The 25,511-nt window shown below is 59.9% G+C and overlaps 2 protein-coding genes across 2 annotated transcripts in view; both read left to right on the top strand.

Annotated features, from left to right (window-relative positions):
- MEI1 (meiotic double-stranded break formation protein 1) overlaps nucleotides 1-12,867 on the top strand; it is a 61,095-nt gene extending 48,228 nt beyond the window's left edge. The window contains exons 21-31 of the mRNA XM_004610726.2: nucleotides 2,297-2,462; nucleotides 3,344-3,448; nucleotides 4,468-4,578; nucleotides 4,801-4,961; nucleotides 6,004-6,085; nucleotides 6,173-6,351; nucleotides 10,120-10,201; nucleotides 10,643-10,749; nucleotides 11,718-11,849; nucleotides 11,974-12,086; nucleotides 12,822-12,867. Coding sequence (XP_004610783.1) covers nucleotides 2,297-2,462; nucleotides 3,344-3,448; nucleotides 4,468-4,578; nucleotides 4,801-4,961; nucleotides 6,004-6,085; nucleotides 6,173-6,351; nucleotides 10,120-10,201; nucleotides 10,643-10,749; nucleotides 11,718-11,849; nucleotides 11,974-12,086; nucleotides 12,822-12,867 — 1,284 coding nt within the window. The remainder of the gene's footprint in view (nucleotides 1-2,296; nucleotides 2,463-3,343; nucleotides 3,449-4,467; nucleotides 4,579-4,800; nucleotides 4,962-6,003; nucleotides 6,086-6,172; nucleotides 6,352-10,119; nucleotides 10,202-10,642; nucleotides 10,750-11,717; nucleotides 11,850-11,973; nucleotides 12,087-12,821) is intronic.
- A 2,617-nt stretch (nucleotides 12,868-15,484) lies between these two features.
- CCDC134 (coiled-coil domain containing 134) lies at nucleotides 15,485-24,227 on the top strand. The gene is made up of 7 exons (XM_004610727.2): nucleotides 15,485-15,603; nucleotides 17,676-17,900; nucleotides 18,618-18,739; nucleotides 18,907-18,991; nucleotides 20,396-20,577; nucleotides 20,668-20,739; nucleotides 23,801-24,227. Exons 2-7 carry the CDS (start codon nucleotides 17,822-17,824, stop codon nucleotides 23,924-23,926), a joined length of 666 nt encoding a protein of 221 aa, XP_004610784.1. The 5' UTR covers nucleotides 15,485-15,603; nucleotides 17,676-17,821; the 3' UTR covers nucleotides 23,927-24,227.
- Nucleotides 24,228-25,511: the final 1,284 nt, after the last annotated feature.

The following is a 25,511-nucleotide window of genomic DNA, read 5'->3' on the forward strand; positions in this document are numbered from 1 at the left end:
GGGAAACTCAACCCACCCCCCTCCAAGGTGCCCTGGTGAAGACAGCCTGGCGCGGGGTCAGGGCATTCTGTGGCACTCTCTTCTGGGAGTTTTAGTTTATAGTCTCTGGGTCTTGGCCATTGATAAGATTACATGGCGCCAGGGGCAGTTTGTGGGTGTGACTACCAAGGTACTGGAAAACTAGGGACCTGGGGGGAGGAGGCTGAGTTCTGATCCAGGCGAGCCTGGGACTCTCAGTCGTGGGTTCCCACCTACCTCTGCACAACAGGCCCTAACTGCATCTTTTGATCTCTTTCAAGATTTATGGGTCTCTGAAATAAGGCCAATAAATGGGCTTATATAGCTGAGCCGGAGGTAGTTTGTGGGTGTGTCTCCCACACACCTAACTTTTGGCCGTTTAACTCTTGGTAAACTTGGCCCCAAGTTGTTGGGGTCTGGTCAAAGGTACAGCAGCAATTTTGGGGTATCTGGAAGTTTGATTGTATCATATTCTTACACACGAGCGCCAACCTGCTGTGCTCAGGATCCCAGAGCTGCATTAGTTCTCGGGGACTTCTCTGGCCACACAGGGTGGTGCTCGGGACCATGCCGAGTCGGGCCTCATGACCCCACCGGAGCTCGTTGTCATCTCCCAGCCTGCCCCGACATCTCTGGACAGAGCTAGTGGGAGAGGCTGCAGGGGGCCTTGTCCGCTGCCTGGGTGGCGGGGCGGCCCCGAGATGCCCGCACACCCTTGCGCCCACCGGGGCCTCCAAAGCCTGAGGAGCTGCGTCCACTCAGGTTCCAGGTTTTCTGAGCTCCAGCTTCTGAGGGACCGGTTCTGGCTGCCAGGCAGCCGTACGCCAGTCACGGAGCAGGACAGGGGACTGCTTTGGTCGGGGGCCCCGTGACATTGGATGTGGCCCGTCCCCTCACAGGTTCAGCCTTCCACTCTAGACAGGAAGAGAATTGAGGGAAATTTCTGTCATCCCCTCAGCCCTTCTGGTCTGTGTTCTGTGGGCCTCTTCTCCCAGGGAGGGTTACTTGCAGTCCCTCCAAGGTGACAGTGACGATGTGCACTGGATCCCCCCACTTCCCCTGAGGCAGGTTCCTTAATCTGCCCAGTTTGCGCTGTTAGAAAAGCATGGTGACGTCAGAGGGGAGATTCTTTTTTTTTTTGCTTTTTTTTTGGGGGGGGGGTCACACCTGGCAATGCACAGGGGTTACTCCTGGCTTTGCACTCAGGAATTACTCGTGGCGGTGCTTGGGGGACCATATGGGATGCCGAGGATTGAACCCGGGTCGGCCGCGTGCAAGGCAAACGCCCTACCCGCTGTGCTATCGCTCCAACCCCCAGAGGGGAGAGTCTTGACAGAGATGCAGAGTGTGAGCAAAGGCAGCTCCCCTCAAGCCCGGCCAAGCACCTGATGTCATCAGGCCCTAAGTGAGTGGTTGCTCTTGGTAGCGCAGCTGTGGGCATCTCTGAAGAGCCGAGCCCAAGTGTGACGTCTGGATTATTCTGGCCAGGTCCCCTGTAGCCACCCTCCCTCTCGTGTCAGCAGCCGTCTTTGCTGGAGAGGGATTCTGCCGTGACAGCCGGCTCATGGCCCCCAGCCTTCGCTGTCCAGAGGAACCGGCTTGTTGGAACTGGTCGGTGCCAGCAGACTCAGCGGACTTTGCTTCTGGCATGTTCTCGCTGCGGTGGCCGGCAGCAGAAGGCAGTGCCTTTTTCACCTTCTGAGCCCACGGCCTTCATGGCTTGAGGCAGAAGTAGCCAGGCTCTGTGGCAAAGCCATGGCAGAGGCCTTCCTGCGTCCTGGATCTGTCCTAACCCATCCTCTCCCTGTCCTGTGACATCATTGCCCTCTGCTTCTTCCCCGTAAGGCGGCTCAGGTGCCTGTCCGGAAATAACTCCCCTCTCTGCGTCTCCCTCCTATCCCCCTCCACTCTGCCCTGATTGCTGGCCCTGCCTCTGTCTCTCTCACTTGCTGCCCGCCCTCCCTCCTCTCCTCTCACCTCTCATCTCTGTCCAGGACGGAACCCTGGCATGCTGGTGCCCCGGTGTCTAGCACACGCGCGCGCGCACACACACACAGACACACACACACAGACACACACACAGCTGCGCACTCAGCCCTTTGAGCCTCCCGGGCCCTGAAGAGCCTTTCCTTGACCCGAGGCTTCCCTATGCATCCTCGAAAGCAGGAAACCCGCATTCAGACCTCTGCCCTGCCTGTACTGCGGGCTTCTGCCCCCTGCCCTGCCCCTGCACCTGCCCAGGCTCCCCTGAGCTCCGGCCTCCTTCTCGCCCATGCAGGACCTCATCTATGCCAGCCCCGTGGAGACAGCCCGCACAGTGCTCATTGCCCTGAGGAGCTTCCTGCGGGGGAACGAGGATATCCAAGTCGGGGGGCTCATCCGAGGTCACTTCCTGCTGATCCTGCAGCGTATGCTGGTGGAGCATGGGGCCTCCCCGGCCCAAGGTCAGTCTGTCGCTCGCTGCGGGACACGTGGGAGCAGTCTGCTCAGGACGGACCCCGGCGCTTTCTCTGCAAGAGAAGAATCCCCCCAGTCCGACTTCAAGTTAAAGTGTACCCCTCCCCCCCGTCACTGGAGAGTGGAGGCGGGTATGCGCGCGCGTGTGTGTTGTGTGTGTGTGTGTGTGTGTGTGTGTGTGTGTCTAGCATGGGTGGGTGTGTTTAATGTATGCGAGCATGTCCCCACTCTGCATGTGCTCAGAACTGTTTGTCACAAGAGCCCCCAGCTGGGAAGAAAGAGGGAGCTGTGGGGGCGGTCGGGCGGCAGGAGGTCCCCGTGAGAGCCAGAGGGGAGTTTGCAAATCTAGAGAGGAACCGGTCAGTCGGGAGGCTGCCGTCTGAGCATGCCGGGAAGGCCTGGGGTGGTTGGTCTTTCCCTGCTTCCTTCTCAGGAAGGTTTAAGTGAAGTGCCCACGCAGTCGGGGGTAGGGGGCCCTGGTCAGTGGCAGGGGCCCTCTGGGCTGTGGGAGGAGCTGTGCCCCTTCCTCGGGGACACGGCGGACAGAATGGCCATTCGATGCGGGTTTCGGCTCCCGCACTGGCTGCGCGTCCCTCTGTGGGCCCTGAGCAGGGGTGTAGCCCCGCGGCCTGCTGTTCTCTCATCTTCTTTCACTCCGCAGAGGAGGAGCAACCCCTGCCTCGCACAAGGCTGAAGGGATTGAGATGGTGATTTTCTGTGCCCACAGCCGAATTGGCACACGGGGGTTCTGTTGCCCCCTCCCTCCCAGCGGTCTCCCGTGGGCCATCTGTGGCTGCGAGAGTGAGCGTGGGGCTCTGCCTCGGCCTGGCCTGCCTCAGGGCCGCTGACCTCCCCCTGCTCCGTGTAGGCCCCGGGAACCTGCCGCTGCTGCTGAGCCTGCTCTCCCTGGTGCAGCTGAGGAACGGGCCGGGGCAGGCCTTGGACGGCACCGCCATGAAGCTCCTCCACCAAGGTGCCGGCAGCCCGTCTGTGCCTCTGGGCTCCTGGCTAAGGGACTTCCGGATCTTTCTCTGCCTGTTCTCTGGGAGTGTTGCGGGGGGCGGGGGGGTATGTAACAAGCCTAATATCTTGAGCCAAAGCCTGGGTGGTCTCATGCGCCCACTTACTCACTCACTGACCTTGGGCTCCTGAGCTGGAGCCTGGGCTGACCCGCCCGCTCACTCACTGTGGCCTTGGGTGGTGCAGCCTTGGGTAGGAACTGGCCCCCTTGAGCCTGGATTCCTCAGAGAAGGTTCCCTGCTGGGCCTAATTCAGGGGTGTTCCTTCCCTCCTTCCCTCCTTCTTTCCTTCCCTCTCTCCTTCCCTCCCTCCTTCCTTCCTTCCTTCCTTCCTTCCTTCCTTCCTTCCTTCCTTCCTTCCTTCCTTCCTTCCTTCCTTCCTTCCTTCCTTCCCTCCTTCCCTCCTTCCCTCCTTCCCTCCTTCCTTCCCTCCTTCCCTCCTTCCCTCCTTCTTCCCCTCCCAGACCCTGTCAAGACAATGGAACGTTCCCACCTCAGAGGAGGGTTTGAGGAAGAGCAGGTGGGACAGGAGTGACCCTCAGAGGCTCCTCTGACAGGAAAAATAATGGCCTGAAACAGTGGCCTGAAGTGAAAGAAGCAGAGGGAGAGCATTAGCTCAGGGGGCCAGGGGACACCTCTCTTTCTGGGCGGCCACAGGCTAAGTGTCCTGTGACACCAAAGGTTTCTGTGGGGCGGGGGCGGGGTGCCGAGGTGCCCATGCCCCGAGAGGGGTGATGGACTCTTGCCCAGCGAGGTTCCAGGGTTCAGGAGGTGAACTGGGCGCTGAGTCTTGGCCGGGAGTTGGGGTTTGGGGCCGGCCGGAAGGAGGCTGAGTGAAAGCGCAAACGGCCGGTCCAGGGAACTGCATGGCAAGCGCCGGAGCTCCACTGGCACGTGGGGAAGGGGATGGGGGAGCTGCCGAGATGGGCAGGCGCAGGGGAGGCCCCGGGTCACGCGGCCGGTTCTCTCGCAGTGAGCTCGCTGTGCGGGAGGTGCAGCCCCGCCGACGAGGACATGCTGCGACCCTCCTTCAACTTCCTGTACCTGAGCCTCCAGCACACGGCGCCGGGCAGCCAGCCAAGAGGTGCGGAGGCCCGACGGTATCTGCACCCTGACCCTCGTCTCAGAAGGAGCGATGGGGCCCGGGAGACCGCCCAAAGGGGTCTTGCGCACACCTGGCACAGGGGAGACCCAGCTTAAGGGGCGGGGCCGTGAAAGCTGCCCTGGTTTCCAGCACCTGGGGCTGGGAAGCCTTTGCCTGCTCCCCATATGTGAGTGCTCCCCGAGCTCCTCTGTGACCCCCCAGCTGCAGCAGTGCTCCTGAGCAGCTCGGCCCTGCTGGCGCTCCTGGAGAGGATCCTGGCCCTCACGGGCGCTGCCCCCGGCCCGCCGCGCTCGGCGCTGCTCTGCTCCGCCTGGCTGCTCACCGCCTCCTGCTCTGCGCAGCAGCACCGCGCCAGTCTGCAGGTGAGTGGCCAGCGGGGGGGACAGGCAGACAAGGGACACTGCTCCTAGCCCTGGGGCTCCTCTGCGGGTAACCGGGGCAGAGGTCACCGGGGAATGTGCCCGGGTGAGGTGGTTTCCTGGGGCAGCAGGGCCTTGTCAAGGTGGGATTACTTCAATCCACTGGCGCTTGCTGATTCACCCTTAGAGAACTAGTATTGGCGTTCCCGTGTGTGTGGGCGTGTGCTGGGAGGTGGGGGGCACTGCCAGGATCTGCTCATGAGGCCAGGGAGCCCTTCCCAGCACGCCCAGCCTGTGAGGCCCAAGGACGTGGTGCTGCTCAGGGCCTGCAGTACTGGCCTGCTCCCAGCAGCCTCTGTCTGTGTGCTTGGGGACTGAACCCGGCTTGACCACATGCAAGGCAGATGTCTTAACCCCCCGCACTCTCCCTCGGACTCCCCCGTCCTTGCTACAATATTTGATGGTGCTCAAGGATTAACCCAGCTTTGGTGCTCGGATGTCATGCCTGGCAGCGCTTGTGGGACCATGTGGTGCCGGGAATAGGACCCAGGGCCTTGCCTGCAAGGCAAGTGCTCGACCCTGAGCCAGGCCCTGCCCTGGAGTTCTTGAGCAAATCCTTGAAAGATAAGACGCGCCGGGCAGAGGCAGGGAGGAAGGCTCAGTGGGAGGGCAGCCGGGGCAAGGCATGGAGCCGGACAGTCCAGCCCTCGGGCCGGGAGCGGCGAAGGAGAGGCTGGCTGATGGGGCGGAAGCCAGCCCGTGACCTGGACGTGCCAGGGGGCAGTGTGGGGAGGTTGGAGACGCGCTGTGGGGAGTGGGGGGCAGTGGGTTCCGCCCCGCGCTCCCCGTCATCACGGCCCACCCGAGTAGCCGGGTGCGTGCCTCACACTCGGCTCTCCCCCAGGACTGGCCACTGTGGCGCGGTCCTCAGCCGGCTCGATCAGATTATGTGCCCTCCTCTGTCAGGCAGTGTGGGAGCGTGTGTGGGTGGTGGCGGGGTGTTGTTCCCTGAGTGGGGCACCCGCCCTTCCCCACTCTGTGTCAGGTTCACCAGAACGTGTCCGTGGAACTCGCCCACGTGTTACAGGCCCTCAGCTTCCCCAGGAAGCAGCCGGCTTTGCTCTCAGGTATGGCCCCCGCCCTCGCTCTCCGGCCCCCGGGCAGGACGCTCCCCGCCACCGCCTCCTGCCCTGACGGAGCCCGGCCACTTGCAGCCGCCATCCTGTGCTTCCTGCGCACGTTGCTCCGGCAGAGCTTCTCCTCGGGCCTCGTGCTGCTGCTGCTGCCCTCGGGGGTCCAGCCTCCGCCGGCCCCCGAGGACGCTGTCCTCGCGCCCCTCGGAACATCGCAAGTGCTCACCCTGGTCATCGGGCTGCAGAACCTCCTGGTGCAGGTAAGGCCCTTGCTGAGGTCCCCTCGCTGTGGCCCTGCAAAGTGAAGGGATGGCCTCCCTGTTGGTGCCCCCGAGTGACGCTTTAATGGCTGCATCCGCAGCTGAGATTTGGTCACAGCGGGGTCCCTAAGGAGGCCTCTGTGTCTCTCCCCCAGCGCGTGGCGGGGTGACAGGAGCAGCTCCTGGCTTGCGTCCCTGCAGCAGCACAGCTGTCTCCTTCTCTTTCGTTCGAGAGAGACGGTAGCACAGGGCTTAGGGTGCTTCCCTTGCACGTCCTGACCGTGGCTCAATCCCCGCCGTCATTCATGTCTCCCGCGCCCCACCAGGAGCCACCCCTGCGCCTGGAGCCACAAGTAAGCCCTGAGAGCCACCGAGTGAATCAAAAAAGCAAAAAGTGTTTCTCTTTCCCAGAAGTACCTAGCGTTAAGTATGCTTAGCTGGACTTGGGAGATGTGCCAGGCACAGACTTGGGGACATTGTGCCAGCGCCACAGACCATGTCCCCTTCTGGGAATCGATGGACTTCTTCCCCCGAGTCATAAAGAGCAAATGGACCTCCACCCCGGGGGCTGGGGGGCGGGGGAAGCTGTGTCTTCCCTGGGGCAGGCGGAGCCTCTGGCAGAGCCTCAGGGCATCTGCATTTGCTCAGCCACTCTCCACACACAGTCACTCAGCAAACCGGGCTCTGCCGGGGTCAAGATCACGGTTAGCCTGTTTCGTCATACAATCAGCAGTTCACATCCTCTTCCTCCATAAAGCTGCTCAACTTCTTTCATGTAAAAGCTTCTGCATGGGGAGGCCTGATGAGCCTGTCCAGAGGAGAGGACTTTTGAACTTGGACTTGAAGAGGTTGAGGGAGAGGGGAGGGCAGCATGAGCGGAAGCAGGGTGAGGAGCATAGGGGGCGGGGGGAGGAGAAGGTGAGGCTGGCAGAGAGGCGGGGCGGACAGGCAGTGCCTCCGGTGCCCGGTGAAGGGTGTCAGGGAGCCGTGGAGGTGTGGGAGCCGTGGAGTGTGGGTGTCGCGGGGGTGTGGGAGCCTCGGAGGTGCGGGAGTGCTTCTGGAAGTTCAGAGAGTGCCAGTCAGGAATGGGGTAGGAAGAGAGGGCTGGAGAGGCACGGTTGAGCAAGACGGTTGCAGTGATCCAAGGCAGCGACCGGGAGGCCATCTCCTACCCCCTGGGCCGTCCTTCCGCAGCGCAGGCAGCCAGTCCCCTGCTTCCCGGAGAGGCCAGGCAGCTGGACCCTCACACTTAGCAGCGCGGAAAGGGCAGGGGGGCTGCTTGGAAGAGTTCTCCTAGGCACCGGCCTCAGGAAACGGAGAGCAGGGGAATGGCTGACCGCGTGAGGACTTGTCTGCACACCCTGGGGTGCGGCACAAATGGTAGAGCCTTGGGGGAGGTTCTGGGTTCAATTCCCAGTACCACACAGTACCCCCACTTAGTACCACTGGCTGTGGCCCTGGTGACTCCCAGCTCTGCTGTGACTGGCCCCACGATAATAAGAGTAAAGTGAATACAGTCTAAAAAGTGTTAAAAAATAAACTCATTCACAAATGCTCAGAGCAGCATTTTCTAAGAAACCCACAAGTGCAGAGCCCCAATGTCCGTCCACCGATGGTGAATGGAGAAACTCTATATACATAACACGCCACTGAACGTGATTTGACCAGAAGACGAAATAAAGGACTGACCTAGCGCAACATGAATGAACCTTGAAAGTATTAAACTAAGTGAAAAGGTGCTGGAGTGATAGCACAGCAGGTAGGGCGTTTGCCTTGCACGCGGCTGACCCGGGTTCGAATCCCAGCATCCCATTTGGTCCCCTGAGCACCGCCAGGGGTGATTCCTGAGTGTAGAGCCAGGAGCCAGGAGTGACCCCTGTGCATCGCTGCGTGTGACCCAAAAAGCAAAAAAAAAAAAAAAAAAGGTGAAAAGAGCCAGATACAAGATACAAGAGGCCAAATATTATTTCACTCCATAGAGACAGAAAATTAGTAGTTTCCTAGGGCTTTTGTTTGTTTTTTGCCACACCCAGTGGTACTCAGGGCTTACTCCTGGCTGTGCATCCAGGGATCACTCAGGTAGCTGGAGGGACCATAGGGGGTGCTGGGAATCAAATGTGGCCCATGTGCAAGACAAGCACCCTTCCCTCTATACTAGCTCTCCAGCCACCGCCCCAAGGATTTTTTTTTGTGGGGGGGGCAATAGAATGGGAAGCCACTGCATTAATGAATAAAGGGATTCTTCTAGGGATAATGAAAATGGAATTCATAGCTATTCAACTCTGAGTATTCTAAACCAATGAATGACCCCATTTAGAGGGTGAATTTGATTGTTTGTAAATTGTATCTCAATAAATCTTTGTCTTAGAGACTGTTAGCAGGGAGATGTCATCCCACATGGCCACTCTGTCCTCCCGCCAGCGGTGTATATCAAGTCCTCACATTTTCGTCCACAAGGGCTCTTTCTGCCACCCATAGAGAAAAAAATTCAGCTTCAAAAGGACTGGTGTGGGGCTAGAGAGATAGTACGGTGGGTGCAGGGCACTTGGTTTGCATGCAGCCAATCCAGGTTACATCCACAGCACCCACATGGTCCGCTTAGCCCTGCCAGGAGGGATCCCTGAGCACAGGGCCAGGAGTAAGTCCTGAGCACTGCCAGTAAGTCCTGAGCACTCCCTAAAACGAAATGTCTGGTGGGATTAGATCAGATCCAATCAATCTCCCTTGTGCCATATCAAATGACATGATGACAGGAGTCAGGGCTAGGAGCAGAGGTCACGAAGCCATCTCATTGTGTGGGCCTCCGCTGGGTAGGACACGTGGCCTGGGACAGGGCCGCCAGGCTGCTCTCTTCCACAGTGGAGCAGCTGACAGTTTGCTTTGCTCCCATCGTCCAGTTTGCACTGTCTGTCTTCCAGCGTGGGGTACGGAGAGGCAGCTCAGGGGAGTTGGGGTCGACCTTTCCCTAAGGTCTGTTTGTTGGAGCGGGCAGCTTTGACGAAAGGCTCTGCTGCTGTGATCCGTTGGGAGGCTCCTTCCTGGGGAGAGCCCCAGGGCCAGAGCACATGCCTAGCCCATGCATGAGGCCCAGGGCCTGACCTTGGCCCCACAGGGCTCCCGTAGTGCCCCAGGCTCTAGTTCAGCTGCGCCGAGCACGGCTGGGCCAAGCTGTACCGTGACGAAGCCGGTTCAAAGGAAAACCAACCAGACCGTAGCAGCAACACAGCAGCTGGGACGCTGCCCGGAGCCGTGACCCGTGGCGCCCGGTGCTCACTGCTCTGGAGCGAACATCAGCAAAGCCCCAGCTCATGCTCCCTACTTGGGTGCAAAATGAAGCCCTTATAATATTTCTTGATTAATCATGAATTTGGGGTTTTTTTCTTTATTGATTTAGTTTGGTTTGGAGACCATATTTGGCTCTGAGCTCAGGGATCACTTCTGGTAATGCTTAGGGGACCAGATGTGATGCCAAGGATCGAACCCAGGTCAGCCATGTGCAAGGCAAGTGCAGACTATCTTGGCCTATCACTAAGAAAACCAACTTTTAAATTTTTTTCGATGGCACCAAAATTCACTGGTCACAAGATACGACATGAACTTCTTTGTGGGGTATGCTTGTTTGATTTGGAGGTGGTGTGGCTTGGGCCATAGCTCAGTTACTTCTGTCTAGTGCTCAGGGATCACTCCTGGCAGGACTCAGGGGGCTATATAGGGTACCAAGGCAAGGTGGGGTGTGCTGTCCCATCTCTCTGTCTTTGTTTCCTGCAGAAGGACCCTCTGCTGTCCCAGGCCTGTGTCAGCTGCCTGGAGGCCTTGCTTGACTATCTGCATGCCAGGAACCCAGAGCTAGGTAAGTGTCCCCCCCACTCCCCGATCAATTCTCTGATGTTCCCATGGGGAAAACTGGAGGTGGGGCCACCCTCCACCCCCTGGTCTGTGATTCACGCTTGTTTCACTTCATTCTTTAAACAACACTGCAAGGGTACGCTCAGGTCCATTATACAGAAGAGAACCCTGAGGTCAAGTCTCAGCTCAGCCAGAGTCTCAGAGCGCTGATGGGGCCGCGCCTGGCCAGTCGTTGCCTCCCCAAGTATGGCAATGGTGGTCTTGCTGGGCCAGGCTGCAGAGGTGCATAGCCACCCCGGGGGCCCAGAACCCCCCTGGGCTCGGCCTGGCCAGGGCCTGGCCTCTAGGCGCGCAGACCTTTTTGCACCAACAGGAAGGAGCAAGTCCACATTAGCAGGACTTGAAGGTGGCACTGGCGCCCCAGGGTGACCGCTGTCTCCCACAGCACTACACGTGGCTTCCCAGCCCTGGAATCGGTTTTTGCTGTTCACCCTCCTGGACGCCGGAGAGAATTCCTTCCTCAGACCTGAGATCTTGAGGCTCATGACTCTGGTAAGTGCAGAGACATGGTCGCGTGACTTGAAGACGGCTGTGCAGGCTGACCCAGGGGGCCTTCCCCTTCGTGAGGCCGGCCCAGACCGTCCCTCTCCGTGCCCACACTCCTTACTCGCTCTCACCCTCATGCTGCCACGTGTTGGACCCTGGGCCAGGTGCCACCGATGCTGGTGAGCCCAAAGCACTGCCTGGAAGGGCTGCTCAGTCTCGAGAAAACGGTAGACACAGAAACTGGTGCTTCGGGTGAGACGTTAGCCGGATGGGAGAGGGTAAGCCAGGGCCCGGCCCATCGTAAACTCCTGCCGGTGAAATCACAAGGCCGAAAGCCCGTGAGGACAGAGACGCGGAGCCCGAGTGAACGGGGCTGGGAGCGGGCCCGTGAGAAAGAGGACTCGCTCCGCGAAACCGTGGGGATAGGCCCCGTCTGATATCCGTCGGTGCCCGTGTCTCTTCACCGACAAAGGGAACGTGAGGCTGAAGGGCTGGCAGGTGGAGGGGGGCAGAGGAGTCTGGGGCTGATGCACCTGCCTGACATGTGGCTGGCCCCGGGGGGCCTCCCCCAGCATTGCTGGGTACAGCCCTGCAGGTCACCCGAGCTTTACCAGGGTGGCCCTGGGTGACGCCTGGCACTGCAGGGCCCACTCAGCACTGCAGCCTCAGCCCTCAGTGAACCTCTGAGCCCTGAGCCCCTCTTGCCCCACTACAGAAACATTTCTGACAAAGAGGAAAGTCTCCGAGGAAGCGAAGTGAGAGGTGTAGGTTTAACGGAACACGGCAGTGTTTGGTGACGCGTTAGGCAAGGGGGTCCCTCCCCATCAGCTTCATCGCTGTGCATTCGTGACACAACTCCACTCCCGCTCTCTAATCCCGAGCCCCCCAGGCAGGCCCGGGTCCCCAGGCAGGTGCCCCTGACACATCTCCGAAAGAAATGCCAACTGCCCGCTCGCGGGGCTTCCTCCCGCCAGCTCGTGCGGTTCGGGAGCCGCGGTGTCCTCTCCGCCACGGAAGTGGGGCACGTCCTGCACGGAGCAGCCGCAGCGGGGCCCGCCGCCCTCTCAGACACTGCAGCCCGAGCTCTGCGTGACTTCGTCCTGCAGGTGGGTGCGCCGGCCTCCCTGCCCCGGGGCGCGGGGTGGGGGGGAGGCGGGCGGCGGCAGGCAGGTAGGAGAGCTGGAGACGGGGGAGCACTGAGGACGCCCCTGGTCTCTGTCCTCCCTGCAGGTCCGGAGCCGCGGCCTCCTGACTGACCTGAGCCTGGTGCAGGACTTGCAGCCCTCCTTGGAGGATCTCTGCCCCGGGGCTGCCTCCGCCCAGCCACCCCTTCAGGACATGCTGTATCCTTCCGTGACCCGGGAGCGTGGGCCGGGGCCGGGCCCCTAAGCGGTGCTTTCCCGTGCCCGCCCACAGATATCTGCTGTTCTGCAAAAGTTCTCGCCACTTAACCACATGGCACATCAGTGGCGCCACCAGAGACTGATATTCAGGCATTCTTGTTAGGAGTAAGGGGCTTTATTTCTTTGGCCAGTAATTCCCCCGCCCCCCTACCCCCTGCTATCTTTCACCTGTCTGCAGGTGTGGAAAGATTGAACCCCACTACTCTGCAGCGCGGGGCCAGCCAGGAGCAGGAATGGAGACCCGGGCCAGCAACCCTGCCTGTTGCCTTCCTCCCAGTGTGCCGTGTGCTGTCTGGCCAGAACTTACATGGGCAGGTCGAAAGCGTGACTAGATCACAGGACGGCTCAGGAAAGAGCGTGGCCCCCGGAGCTTTGGAGAAGGCGGCCACACTCGCCTAAGCCGAATGGGTGGAGGCAGGGCTCTGAGGAAGTGGGGCTGAGGCAGTTACCTGAGATCTTATTTGGGGTTATGATGTGTGTGTGTGTGTGTGTGTGTGTGTGTGTGTGTGTGTGTGTTGCAGTTCCTGGCCCAGCTGTTCAGGCCCCAGTTTTAGAGCGGGCCCCACTGTTCCAAGGACCCTCTGCTCCTGTCACGTTCGACCTTTCAGGCAGCTGGAAGCATGTCTCTGGGACCGGGCCCATTCTCTGCTGTTCTCTGCTCATGTTTGCTGCCAGCTGCCTGGGAGGGGTGGCTGTGTCACTGTCCCACATCAGAGACTGACCCTCAGGACTTGCACGCCCAGAAACGGAAGAGAAAGGAGGCCTGGGGAAGACAGATCAGAGCACAGATGTCGCGGGAATGGGTGGTGACGCTGCCATACTCTATTGTTGAAATGGAATCAGGAAATAAAACGACCCTTGCATTGCCGTGGCTCTCGAAAGTCATTTCTCTCCACTAAAGACTCAACCAGCTGGTTCCCCGGGAGCCCGAGGGGCAGGATTTGTTCTGGCAGCACCTAAGAAGCACCAGAGGCAGCTGGTGCCACCGGAAGGGCAGAGCAGACATGTTGCGGGTCCTGCTGTGATCCAGGGGCTCCGAGACGTACTCGAGCTGCCGCCTGGCCTCGTGAGAAGGTGGCGAGGAGTCGCTTCCAGGCAAGGCAACAGAGCAACCGAATTCTCGGCTTTCCTTGCCAACTCCTGTCTGGTCCAAACAGCCCCCTTTTTCCTTTGTCAGGGCTTCCTCTGAGCTTGTATCTGTACAGCCACACCCCTGCTTCTAATTTCTGGGCTCACAGCTGTTCCAAGCATAGTGCACAGTGGGGCTGGGGGGTGAGGGGCTTGCTACCTGGGCATAGGGGGGGCCCCAGCACAGCAGATGTGGCCCCAAAACAAACACAATGGGGGTATGGTGCCGTCAGCAGGTCAACCTGTACATGCAGGGTGAGTGCATCAGCAGCCTGATGGTGACTTCAGGCTTCCTGATACCCCAAAATCACCACTGTGCCTTTGGCCAGATCCCAACAACTTGGGACCAAGTTTACCAAGAAATCAAATGTCAAAAACTTAGGTATGTGGAAGCCACGCCCACAAACCACCTCCAACTCAGCTATACAAGCTCATTTATTGGCCTTATTTCAGAGATCCACAGGGAACTGGATTGTATATGTGCTGCCATAGGGTGCTTAAGCGATAGCACAGCAGGTAGGGCGTTTTCCTTGCACACGGCCGACCCAGGTTTGATTCCCAGCATCCCATATCCTGAGTGCAGAGTCAGGAGTAACCCGTGTGCATCGCTGGGTGTGACTCGAAAAGAAAAAAAAAAAGAGATCAAAAGCTACAGTTAATCTCAGACCAGCACAAGGCTGAACAGATGGGTAAATCGGGGGAAGGGGGGGCAGGTCAGCCTGGAGCCCGCCCAGGCAGAGCCCCCAGCAGCTGCTTGCTCCCACAATCTAAAATCGCTGCCATGCCCCTGGTCTGACTCCACTATCTCAGGACGGATCTCACCAAGACATAATCTGCTGAAAATTCTGGTATGCAGGTTTTGTGACTGAAATCTCCAGGCTTTCTCAGGGTCAGGATGGCTACCTTCCCCCACCTCCCTGTACTTCGGAAGCCTCAGCCGTCACATCCACACCCCAAACCTGCCGCCAATTGAAAAGCTACTCCAGCCTTACCATCCCGATAAAAATACCAAATGTTCTGAACGAACACCAGGACCTCTTAGCATCTGTATGGCAAACCATAATGCACAAAAGGAAGAGATGAGAGCAAGAAGGAAAGTGCCTCCTATAGAGGGAGGCTAGGGGTGGAGAGGGGTGTTGGGGGATGGTGGTAGGAAAAGAGGGATATTGGTGGTGGGAAATGTACATTATTGTAGGATTGGGTGCTGGATCATTGTATGACTGAAACCCAATTATGAACAGCTTTGTAATATCTATCTAACAGATATTAAATTAAAAAAATTCAGCCTAATTAGTGGCTGAATAAGTAGAAGTACTCCTACATTAAAATAAAAAATATATATATACTAAAAAAAGTAATCATGGCTCACTAGACTCTTACTAATTGTAGTTTTAAAACACTGGTAGATGGATCAGAGATGGCACAGGGATAAACGCTGGCCTTGCACGTGGCTGATCCCTGTTTAATTCCTGGCACCCTATATAGTCCCTTGATTCCTACCAGGAGTGATCCCTGAGCAGAGTCAGGAGTCAGTGCTGCGACCACAGTTTTGCCACCACCAAATGGTAGAGGGGTCAGGAGACAGTGCTTCAGTAAGGCACTTGCATTTGCCCAACATGGGTTCAGGTCCCTGCATCACATGGTCCTGCTTAAGCATCTCCCCGAACTGACCTGGGTGACCCAGGCATCACGCCGGGTAGGGCACAATCAGCAGCCCTTCCCTGGGTCCCAACTGGCTGAGATTTGCAGGTAGGGTCCCAGGCCTTCTGAGCACCTCTTGGGAGGCAGTACATACATACATACATACATACATACATATATACATACATACACTGGTAGAGGATGTGATTTAGTAATAGAACGTACGCCCCACCCCGTAAGTATGAAGACTCATTTCAGCACCCAGCATCACCCAGAAGATGAAACATTTAGAACAGGAGAAACAGTTTGGGGGCGGGGCGCGGAAGGTCCCCGGTATGCTGACTCCCTTCTGAACTGGGCGTGGACCCTAGGCAAAGCCAGCAGCGTGAACCTGCCTCAACCCACCTTTGGCAGAGCGCCACGTGAAGCCCAGCTGGGCAGGCTGGGCGCCGGGTGGGCGTAACCAGGTTTACCCACGGTGCTAGGGACCCGTTCTGCTCGGCGGGGCGGGGCCGGACGTGACGTCAGAGGAGCGCCCGTCGCGGCCTCTGCCCATTGGCTGGGAGCGGCTCCGGGGCGGGGCTCGGACTCACGTGCCTCTGCTCCGGGCTGCACCGGCTTCCGTGCGTCGCTGTCCTGCGCTCCTAGGGACCTGCTTGCTGGTCGCGTTCCCGCGCTCCCCGGCTTGGTAGGTGGGGAGGGGGCCGCGGGGTGGGCGCGGGGGCTGTGGCTCGGAGCCGGTCTCTGGTTTCCCGGTTCCCCGGGACGGGCGGTGGTGAGGTCCGCGCTCCGGCGCGCCTGTCATTGGAGCTTCTCGGTTGCTCGTCCCGCAGCGCGAAAGGCAGGGGACCGAGACCGAGCCCGGGAGCCCGGGTCGCAGGCTCTGGGGCCACCACCAGCCGCCCCTGCAGACGCGGGCAGAGTTGCCCGCCTTGCCTGCTGGAGCTCTGGGAGGGCAGTGGGAGTGACCGTGGAGAAAGCAGGGTTGGCAAGGTGACTCCGGGACAGGACACTTGCCTTGCATGCGTGAAGTTCTTCCTCTCCCCTCTGCCCTCTCTTCTCCCTTGATCTCCCCTCTCCCTTCTCCCCTCTCCCCTCTTCCCACATGACTTGCCTTGCATGCTCGAAGCCCCAGGTTCTGGCGCACGCGTATACACAGAGACAAACACATACACACACACACACACACACACACATACACACACACACACAACACGACTTGCCTTGCATGTGTGAAGCCCCAGTTCCGACATACACACGCATACACACCTTGCCTTGCATGCGTATACACACACACACACACACACACACACAAACACACACATGACTTGTCTTGCATGCACGAAGCCCCAGGTTTCTTCCCCCCACACACACACCCCGAAACCTTACACTACCAGCGTTTTCTCACGCGTTGCCTCAGTTCTGAGTGCGCCTGTAACACCCCCTGGTCCCTGGCCTCTGCCCTGGCTCGCGCTGGTTCCCAGCAGTGTTGCTGGGACCTTGGAAGGCAGGAAGTCCTGGGTTGGGCCTCTAGACCCTCATTGTCCCATCAGCATGGGGCGAAAGCAGCACCCTGCACAGCCCAGTTCACATCCAAGGAACCCAGGAGGGCTCCCCTGGGCTGGATATGGGCCGAACAGTGGCCAGCGTGAAGGCATGTTCCTGTCCCTGTAGTTTGGGGTCCCCTCACTTTCTATGCCTTGGTGACCTCATTGATAAAATCAGACAGCTGCCACCTGAGTGGACGGCCTCTCTGGCCACTGCATGTAACGCTTTACCCCACTGAGTCCCACTCAAGGCCTCTGTCCCGGCGCGGGGGCCCAGATACCGGGGATGCAGGGAGTTTGTCTAAGTCCCAGGTTTCCGGCTCTGGAACCCAGGAATTTGATTTGTGTGCCTATCTTATGTGGACTAGAGTGATAGCACAGTGGGTAGGGCATTTTGCCTTGCACGCGGCCGATCCGGGTTCGATTCCTCCATTCTTCTCAGAGAGCCTGGCAAGCTACCGATAGTATCCCACCCACACGGCAGAGCCTGGCAAGCTCCCTGTGGCGTATTCGATATGCCAAAAACAGTAACAAGTCTCACAATGGAGCCGTTACTGGTGCCCACTCGAGCAAATTGATGAACAACAGGATGACAGTGCTACAGTGCTACCTATCTTATGTAGCTCTCTAACCAAGGGTCATGAAAAATTTCTCCGTCAAGAGGGGTATTGAAAAGGGGGCTCGTGCCTGGAGGTGCAGAGGGTATGCACAGGCCTCTCCCCCAACACTCCCTTCTCACCTGCCTCCTTCTTCCTTGCTGATGACCGTAGAAAGGATGTCTTGGGAAATAGTACAGTGGGTAGGGCACTTGCCTTGCATGCAGCCGATCTGGGTTCAATCCCCAGCATCCCATATGGTTCCCCGAGCACCGCCAGGAGTGATCCCTAATCTCCGAGGCAGAAGCAAGCCCTGAGTACCATCAGATGTGTCTCCCCCCAAAAAAGTCTGCCTGCGGCCTCCTCCCACAGGTCCCTTCCTTGGAGGCCAGGATGGGCCGATGATGAGAATGATATGGACCAGGTACAGAGCTTCACGTGGCCCTCCCCACTATAGGGTGACCACCTCACCCCACCTCACAGCTGAGGACGCTGGTACCCAGAGAGGCCTCGCCACCTGCATCCGCCCCAGACACGCCCTACGGTGTCCTAAATCTCCCGCATTACTGACGTTTCTCTCCAGCCCTCAGTCTCTGTTGTGTCTCTGCCCGTCACAGGTCCCGGACCAAGCGTGGGGCCCCCAGGACTCCGCCGTGTGGGTCTGGATATTTGGAGGCGACGCCTTGCCAGGAAGTCACTTGGCCGCACCCGTTTCCTGTGACGCTGAGCTCCGCTCCTGTCCCCTCGCCCGGGGCTCGTGGCTATGGCTCTGCAGTCCCTGGCCTGCGTCTTTGTCCTGCTGTTCTCCGGGCTGGGCGCAGGGGACCCGAGCCTGGAGATCTGTATCCTTGGGGGTCGGAGGTGGTTCTGAGGGGTCTGTGAATGGGGTCTCTCTCTCTCTCTCTCTCTCTCTCTCTCTCTCTCTCTCTCCCACATACACAGTCTGGTGACACGGACGGGGGGACAGGTCAGGGTGTCATGGACTGGGGGCGTGGTCTAATGGCGGGACACACATCTTGCATGTCTGAGGCCTTTGGTGGACGCGTCCCCACGGATGAGCCCTGGGTGTTCAGCTTTTCCGTAGTTAAACGGAAGAAGGTGACGTGCATTCTCAGCCGCGTGCTTAGCAGGTCATCCCAAGTGCTTTCTGGGGAGACCCTCGCACCCGGGACCACCTACTGTGTGGCCTGGCTTTGGGCATACAGATGCGAGCCGGGACCCTCCCTTCCCAGGCAGTGGAAGTGAGGGCAGTGGGAGCCGAGGAGCCAGAGAGAAGGTTCTGGAACAGTGGGTGATGGAGAGTGGCAGAACCTGGCCGAGCCTGTAGGGGTAGAATTGGCTGAACTGTTCCCAGGGTTCTTCTGGGGACGCCTCTGATGGGCTTTGTAAGTCTGCGTGGGGTTTGGGGGACATGTCCGCAATGCTGTGCAGGGACACACCTGTTCATTCACCTTCAGATCCTGCCACGGCTGGTTCCGCCCCAGCCTTAAGAGGGGAACCCTGGACTGTCCGGGCAGGAGTATAAGTACCCCCCGCCCCCTTAACTCAGTGCTCTCCAGACAAGAAGATGTTTGAGGTGAAGCGGCGGGAGCAGCTGCAGGCCCTGAAGAACCTGGTACAGCTGAATGACGTCCACCAGCAGTACAAGATCCTGGACGTCATGCTCAAGGGTCTCTTCAAGGTGCGTGTATGTGTGCGGGAACAGTCTCCAGTCTGGGCACTGAGGGATGCATAGGAGTTCTCGGAGGCTATGTGTGTCACAAGAGAGCACTGCGGGTACAGGTCCCGGGGTGGACGTAGGTCAGTCTGCTGCATGGCCACAGCCACCCAGCCCTGGGGATCCCGTAGGTGCTACAGGACTCCCAGACGGTGCTCCTAGCTGCTGACGTGCTCCCGGATGGGCCCTTCCCCCAGGACGAGAAGCTGAAGGAAGGTAAGGTCTGCCCATTAGCCGGCGCTCTCTGGCACCTCCCGTTTCTTGCCGTTCCTTCCTCTCTGCATGTGCCCTTCGAGGCACCTCCCTCGGGCTGATGGGCACTTGATCTGTGATTCCCCGGGCCTTGCTGGGCTTCAGAGCCAGTATTTGTGCCCCTGGCGTGATCTCTTGGTTTGTCAGGACAAAGGCCCTGTGCCCCTCTGTCCCCCCTCTCGGCCACCCCGATGCTTCTGGAGAGCAGGTGGGGCAGTCACCAGCGTTCACTGCTGCTTCGAAAAGCCCCAACTCTCTTTCATTCCTTTTTGTTTGTTTGTTTGATGGGATCAGGGGGAGAGGTAATTTGGGCCACATCTGGAGGTGTTCAGGGGCTATTCCTGGCTCTGTGCTCTGTCCCACGTCTCGCTGGCAGTGCTTAAGGTACCATATATGGTGCCAGGGATCAAAGCAGGGACAGCTGCATGCAAGGCGTTTTTTCTTTTTTTGGAGAGGTCACACCAGCTATGCTCAAGGATTTACTCTAAGCCCTACCGGGAATTACTCCTGGTGGAGCTCGGAGGACCTTGTAAGATGTCGGGGATTGAGCCCGGGTTGGCTACATGCCAGGGGAATGCCCTACCTGCTGTACCATCTCTCCATGCCCACCCCCATCCAAATTCTTTTCATTGTTCTTTCATTTTGGGGCCATATCCCACAGTACTCGGGGCTTACTTCTGGCTCTGAGCTGGGGATCATTCCTGGCTCTGCACTCAGGGGACCCTATGGGATGCCAGGGATTAAATTCAGGTTCGGCCACCTGCAAGGCAAGTGCCCTACCCTCTGCTGTTGCTCCACCCCTACTCCTTAATCCTTTTTTTTTAATATATATTTTTTATTTATTTTTGGGTTTGGGGCCACATGCCGTGGTGCTCAGGGTCAGCTCCTGGCTCTGCACTCAAGAATCACTCCCGGTGGGGGCTGGAGTGATAGTGGGTAGGGCGTTTGCCTTGCACGCGGCCGACCCGGGTTCAAATCCCAGCATCCCATATGGTCCCCTGAGCACCACCAGGAGTAATTCCTGAGTGCAGAGCCAGGAGTAACCCCTGTGCATCGCCAGGTGTGACCCAAAAACAAAAAAAAAAAAAAAAGAATCACTCCCGGTGGGCTCTGGGGACATTTTGGGGTGGCAGGAATTGAACCCAGATCAGCCACACTCAAGGCGAACACCTCCCCGCTGTCCTCCAATGCCCTCCCTCCGTCCCCTGATCCTTTTGAGCCAGCTGAGCGGCGGCTAAGTGAGAGAACCTTCTGGGCCGAGGCTCCGGTCTGGTGTCGCATGGGCAAGGCCCTGGGTTGGATCCCAGCACACTGAGTTGCCGGCTGGGCTGGTGCCCGTCCTTGAGGGTGTGCGTGGCCGGCGGGCAGCCTTCTCGCAGGTGCTGGAGAACACGGCCTTCTTCGGGGATGTGCTGCTGCGCTTCCCGCGGATCGTGCACCACTACTTCGACCGCAACTCCAACTGGAACGTCCTCATCCGCTGGGGCGTCAGCTTCTGCAACCAGTCGGGCGTCTTCGACCAGGGCTCCCACTCGCCCATCCTCCGGCTGGTAGGGCCGTGGGCGGAAGGGGGGCGGTCGAGGCCCCCCGCCCGTGGGGCACGGGGTGAGGCTCAGGGGACTCGCTGGCCCTCGCTGCAGATGGCCCAGGAGCTGGGGATCAGCGAGAAGGACTCAGACTTCCACAACCCTTTCCTGGCAGACCGCACGCAGGTGAGCGGCGGGTGGCTGGGGCCAAGGCTGGGTCCTGCCTCGGTCTCAGGACGCCTCTTCCGTTGGCGGGGGGTGGACAGGGGTTGCCCTCCATGGCACGTTCACCCAGGGCTGCTCAGACGCCAGGAGAAGCAGGTATGTCAGCCACGGCCCCCAGAACCAGGCTCTGCCCACCTGTGTGCCCTCAGCCCAGCGGGGCCAGCCTCGGCCTCGTGGCATGATTCGGGCTGGCCCCAACTGTGCAGGTTTCACCCTGTGGTCGTGACACGGCCGGCAGCTGTCACATACGCAGCCGCAGCGGCCTCTTGGCTGGACCAGATGCGAGGCTTGTTTTGCCAACTGTTGGTGCTGGATCTAAGGGACAGAGGATTAATTGTTCCTGTGCTTTCTGGAATCAAAGACGTCCCTTCCCCAAGGCATGAACTCGTGGCTCCCACACCAGCGCCACCGCCCCCTGCAGTTGGCCCCACTTTTTTTTTTTTTTTTTTTTTTGCTTTTTGCTTTTTGGGCCACACCCGGCGATGCTCAGGAGTCACTCATGGCTCTGCACTCAGGAATTACCCCTGCCGGGCTCAGGGGACCATAGGGGGTGCTGGGAATCCAGTATTGGCTCCCGGTATTTCTCCTAATGATTACAGACTCTGATTCCAGCCACAGACCCCAGGGCTTTGAGCCTGGGCCCGGCCCGTGGCGGGGGCTGGGTCACCATGAGCACTGCACTGATGCACTTAGGAGGCAGTCCCAGCATTTTGTACCTTTATTGGGGTTCGGTGTGGCGGCAACGCTTGGCTGTAACTCAGGGCCTCTCCCGGCCCTGTGCTCAGAGATCCTGCTAGGACTTGAGCCGAGGTGGGCCGTGGGTAAGGCCCGCACCCGCCACTGGACTCTCCGGCTCGGTGCCAGCTTTTCTATTTCCTTTTTAATTTTGTTGGTTGTGGGGGCCAAACCCAGCAATTGTTTCAGGGGTTATTCCTGGCTCTGCACTCAGGAGTCACTCCGGCGGGGGTGGGGGGGTTCATATGGGATGCTGAGGATCGAGCACAGTCTGGTTGTGTGCAGGACACACGCTGTACCTGCTGTGCTGTCATTCCGGCCCTGCACGCTGACTCTTGTCAGCCGCCTTCCTGTATGTAGGCATGCGAACATGTGACCAGGCCTGTGTTGTCCACCGCAGTTCGCTTCTGCCTCCGGCGGCCCCAGTGAGGGTGATTCTTTGTCTGCCTGACAGCCTTCCTGGGGCCCCGCAGATGACCAGGCTGCTGCGGAGAGAGGAGGCTGCTGAGCGTGTCTCTGCAAAGGGGGCGGCTTGGGTCTCACGTCCTGGGCCAGCAGCCTCCGTGGCAGTGAGTGGCTTTGGACATTGTTCCCCGGAGACACCTGCGTCGGGGTTTCTGGGAGCACCTCGGGTGGAGAACTTCAGGCCTTGCTGTTCCCTGGCTGCTCCCCGAGAAGGGGACGGCTCGTGGGGGCAGTCCCGGGGCTCCCGAGTCCTCCTGTGACTGATGCCCCACGCAGGGTAGCACCACCCTCCAGGGGTGGTAGAGACGCGATGTGGGTGTGCAGGGTTCGTGCCAGGGCCGCTGGTCACGCAGACCCCCGCTGCCAGCTCCGGGCTCACACATTCATGCCGATACTTAGGGTAAGCGAGCGGCTCGTCTCTGGGGGGCCTCCCCCCCAAATCCACGCTCCTAGGTGCCAGCCGGAAAGCAGCCCTTCCACGCACGGTGGAAACGTTCATTTCTCCAGGTTTAACGGGACTGTCAGAGCACCAGGCATGTGGGACGGGGTGGGGGACAGGCCCCCCGTGCCTGTGAAGCGCTCTGCTCTGACCCCCATGGCCCAGGCCAGGCTCAGGCCCAAGGTTTTCCTCCCATTTGCATTTGTTCGTGCAACATTTCGTTGTAATACAGACAGGAAATGTTTAGCAAATGGGGGGAGGGTCCTTGGCGCTTTCGAAGTATCCGAATCCCCTTGGGGATGGCAGAGTGTAGGGGACGCTCCGGGCAGGTGGGGGGGGGGTTGGGGCTGGAATGGTGGGCATCTCTCGCTTGTGTGATTTGAGTTTCCCTCCCTTGGGGGGCTGGAGGGGGGACACGCTTTTATGACGCTGCCGCTCTGCCATCTCGCACCTGGGGTCTCGCACCTGGGGCCACCAAGCCACAGCGTGGAGGCTGGTTTCGGATGTCAGCCCCCATCGATCTTGCAAAGCTCCCGGGGTTTGGAGGCCACTGTAATTCTTCCTTTAACGTGGACCCTGCCGCGTGCCAGAGGGTGACACTTGGCCAACATGTCGTCCTGTCCTCATAGACCAGAAGGAACAGGGAGGGGGAGGGAGGGGGCCCCAGCAGAAGCCGGGCCCAGCCCCCCTGAGGGCAGGAGCAGGCCTGGCGCTGCTGTGCCGAAGAGGGTGGGAGCTCGGAGGAGCATGCCGGGCCTGTGCAAAGGCCAGGAGGTAGGAGGAACCTGGAAGCCCAAGAACCCAAAGACGGTGAAGTGTGGGAGGGCGGAGGAGGCCAGGGCGGCCATGGGTGTCAGGGCGGGAACTCCGCCCTGGGCCCGGGCCGGGGGGCAGGAGGTGCACACTGGGACGAGAGCCAACTAGCCTGAGAAAATGACCCAAGAGGGACAAAGGCAGTGGGTGTGTGTGACCTTGAGGCTCCCAGAGTGACTGGGCCAGGGTGGGGGTGGGGGTGGGGGGAGAAGCCGCTGGGCACAGGACTCCATGTGGAAAGCAGGGTGCTCGGTGTGGGCTTGGGGGTGCCGTGGCGGTGGAATTTGAGGAGCAGCCTGTGTCCCCTCGCCTCAGCAGGCACTGCCCCGTCGGCCTGGGCGCCAGCTGCCCCGTCGGGCCGCGGGGCCTTTGCAGCCTGTGTCTCTGTCAGGGCTGCTCCCGGCCCCTGCCCCGAGAGGAGTGGGGTTGGCGTTTCTCACGCCAGGGTCCGCCCCCTGACATCTGCCTGGGAGGGGGCCCTCTCTCCCCCCTGCAGGCCCACCCCACAGCGTCCTGTCCCCCAACTCTGCTGCCCGCAGACTCACGCGCCCCGCTCCGCTCTCCCCTCAGTTCCCGTCCGGCACCGACCCCTTCCAGAAGGCTCTGCGCGAGGAGGAGAAGCGCCGGAAGAAAGAGGAGAAGCGGAAAGAGATCCGGAAAGGCCCGAGGATCTCGAGGACCCAGTCTGAGCTGTGACCCCGAGTGGCCCAGGGTTCGAGGGCCAGGAGGAGGCCGCACTGCTTTGCCGGCTACGGGGAGCGCCAGCGGAGGCCCACCCAAGGCCGTTTCCTCCCAGGCCCATCGGCGGAGCCTGAGCCGGGGCCCTTCAGACCATGTGCCTCAGCCGGACCCTGGAGGCACTGGGCCCTGGGCTGGACCCTCGCGGGAAGGGCCGCTTGCCAGCTGCCTGCCGGCCCGCTGGGGAGGTGGCAGCACCAGGCCAGAGCCAGCGCGCAGGCGCCACCCTCAGCGGCCACAATAAAAGCCTGCAAACCTCCGGGCCATCTCCCGGTCTGACGACAAGACTGCTGTGGGCCCCCGGGCCGGGCGACAGGACCCTCGGGCTTCCTAAGACAACCCCTGAGCTTGTTCCCGCCCCATCGGGAGAAGCCCCAGGCCCCAGTGGGGGAGGGGGGTGGCGCTTAGCTTAGACCCCGGAAGGGTCAGGAGTGGCCAGTGTTCTGGGAGAGCTTGCAGCCGACGCTGACCCTGGAGCAGTAAGCTCTGTCCTCCAGGGGCCTGGGGACAGCCACTGGGCAGGCGCAGGGCGGAGCCCGCTGTCCTGGCCGGCTCTGCTGGTCAGCCCTCGGCTCTGCAGGCGGCTGGGCCTGGGCAAGGCAGGGCTGCCCCCGGCAGGGTTGAGGTCCACAAGCCCCCCCCCCCATGCACGCTCAGGGCTGCGGCCGGGGAAACGGGGTCTCCTCAGCCCAGCAGTGTTGGTGGGCAACCCTGGCCGGGCCCTCCCGGGCCGGTGGCTTCCCTGTAAGTGAGTTTGAGTGTGTTGGAGCCCCCGCCAGCCCTCAGCTGCCGCGAGTTTGGGCCTTTTCAGGGAGGCCTGACGGAGCCCCCTGGCAGGCACGGCCAGAGGAGGCCGAGTCCTGCCCACCCCTGCCCCCGCCCCTGCCCAGGGAGCCTCCATCCTCCCGGCCCTGCCTTCTGCGCCTGCATATTTGTTATTCCCTTTTTCCACCCTTGGGTGCACCTGTATTTTTTCCCCCCTGACACCCTTATAGAACAAAACCGTCCTGCTCCCCCCCCTCCTGCCCTTCCTTGCCATGGTTTGCGTTGGCCCCTTCTTCTGGGCACTGTGCTTTGAGTCTCACTAACTGCATCCTTGAAGCTGGGATTCAGTTCAGTGACTTTGGGACCAGGGGGATCCAGATACAAATTCCCAGGTACCAGCCAGGGGTCACTCTGAAGTAATACCTGAACACTGCGGGTGTGACCATGGCCCCCTCCCCCCTCAAAAAGTCTGTGGCTTGGCGTGGCCAGCCAGCTGGACCAGCTTGTGGGAGGAGGCGGAGGCGGTGAGCACGAGTACTGGGCATCGCTGGAGGGCGGTAGTGGTTTCAGTGGCCGGTGATGTCATGCGGCTCAGCATGGCCTTGACATTGTTCCTGCTTCTCAGGAGAGCCTGGTTGCTCCCCGGTATCCCTTAACACCGGCCCTGTTTACACTGGGGCTGGATTGTATGTGTGAGGGGGTGGGGGCGGGGTCCTGGGTATTGTGGGATGTCGCACAGCATTCCTGGCCCCTGCTCCCCAGATACCAGTCGCATCCT

The sequence above is a fragment of the Sorex araneus genome, chromosome 6 (genome assembly GCF_027595985.1).
Source record: "Sorex araneus isolate mSorAra2 chromosome 6, mSorAra2.pri, whole genome shotgun sequence".
NCBI lineage: Eukaryota > Metazoa > Chordata > Mammalia > Eulipotyphla > Soricidae > Sorex > Sorex araneus.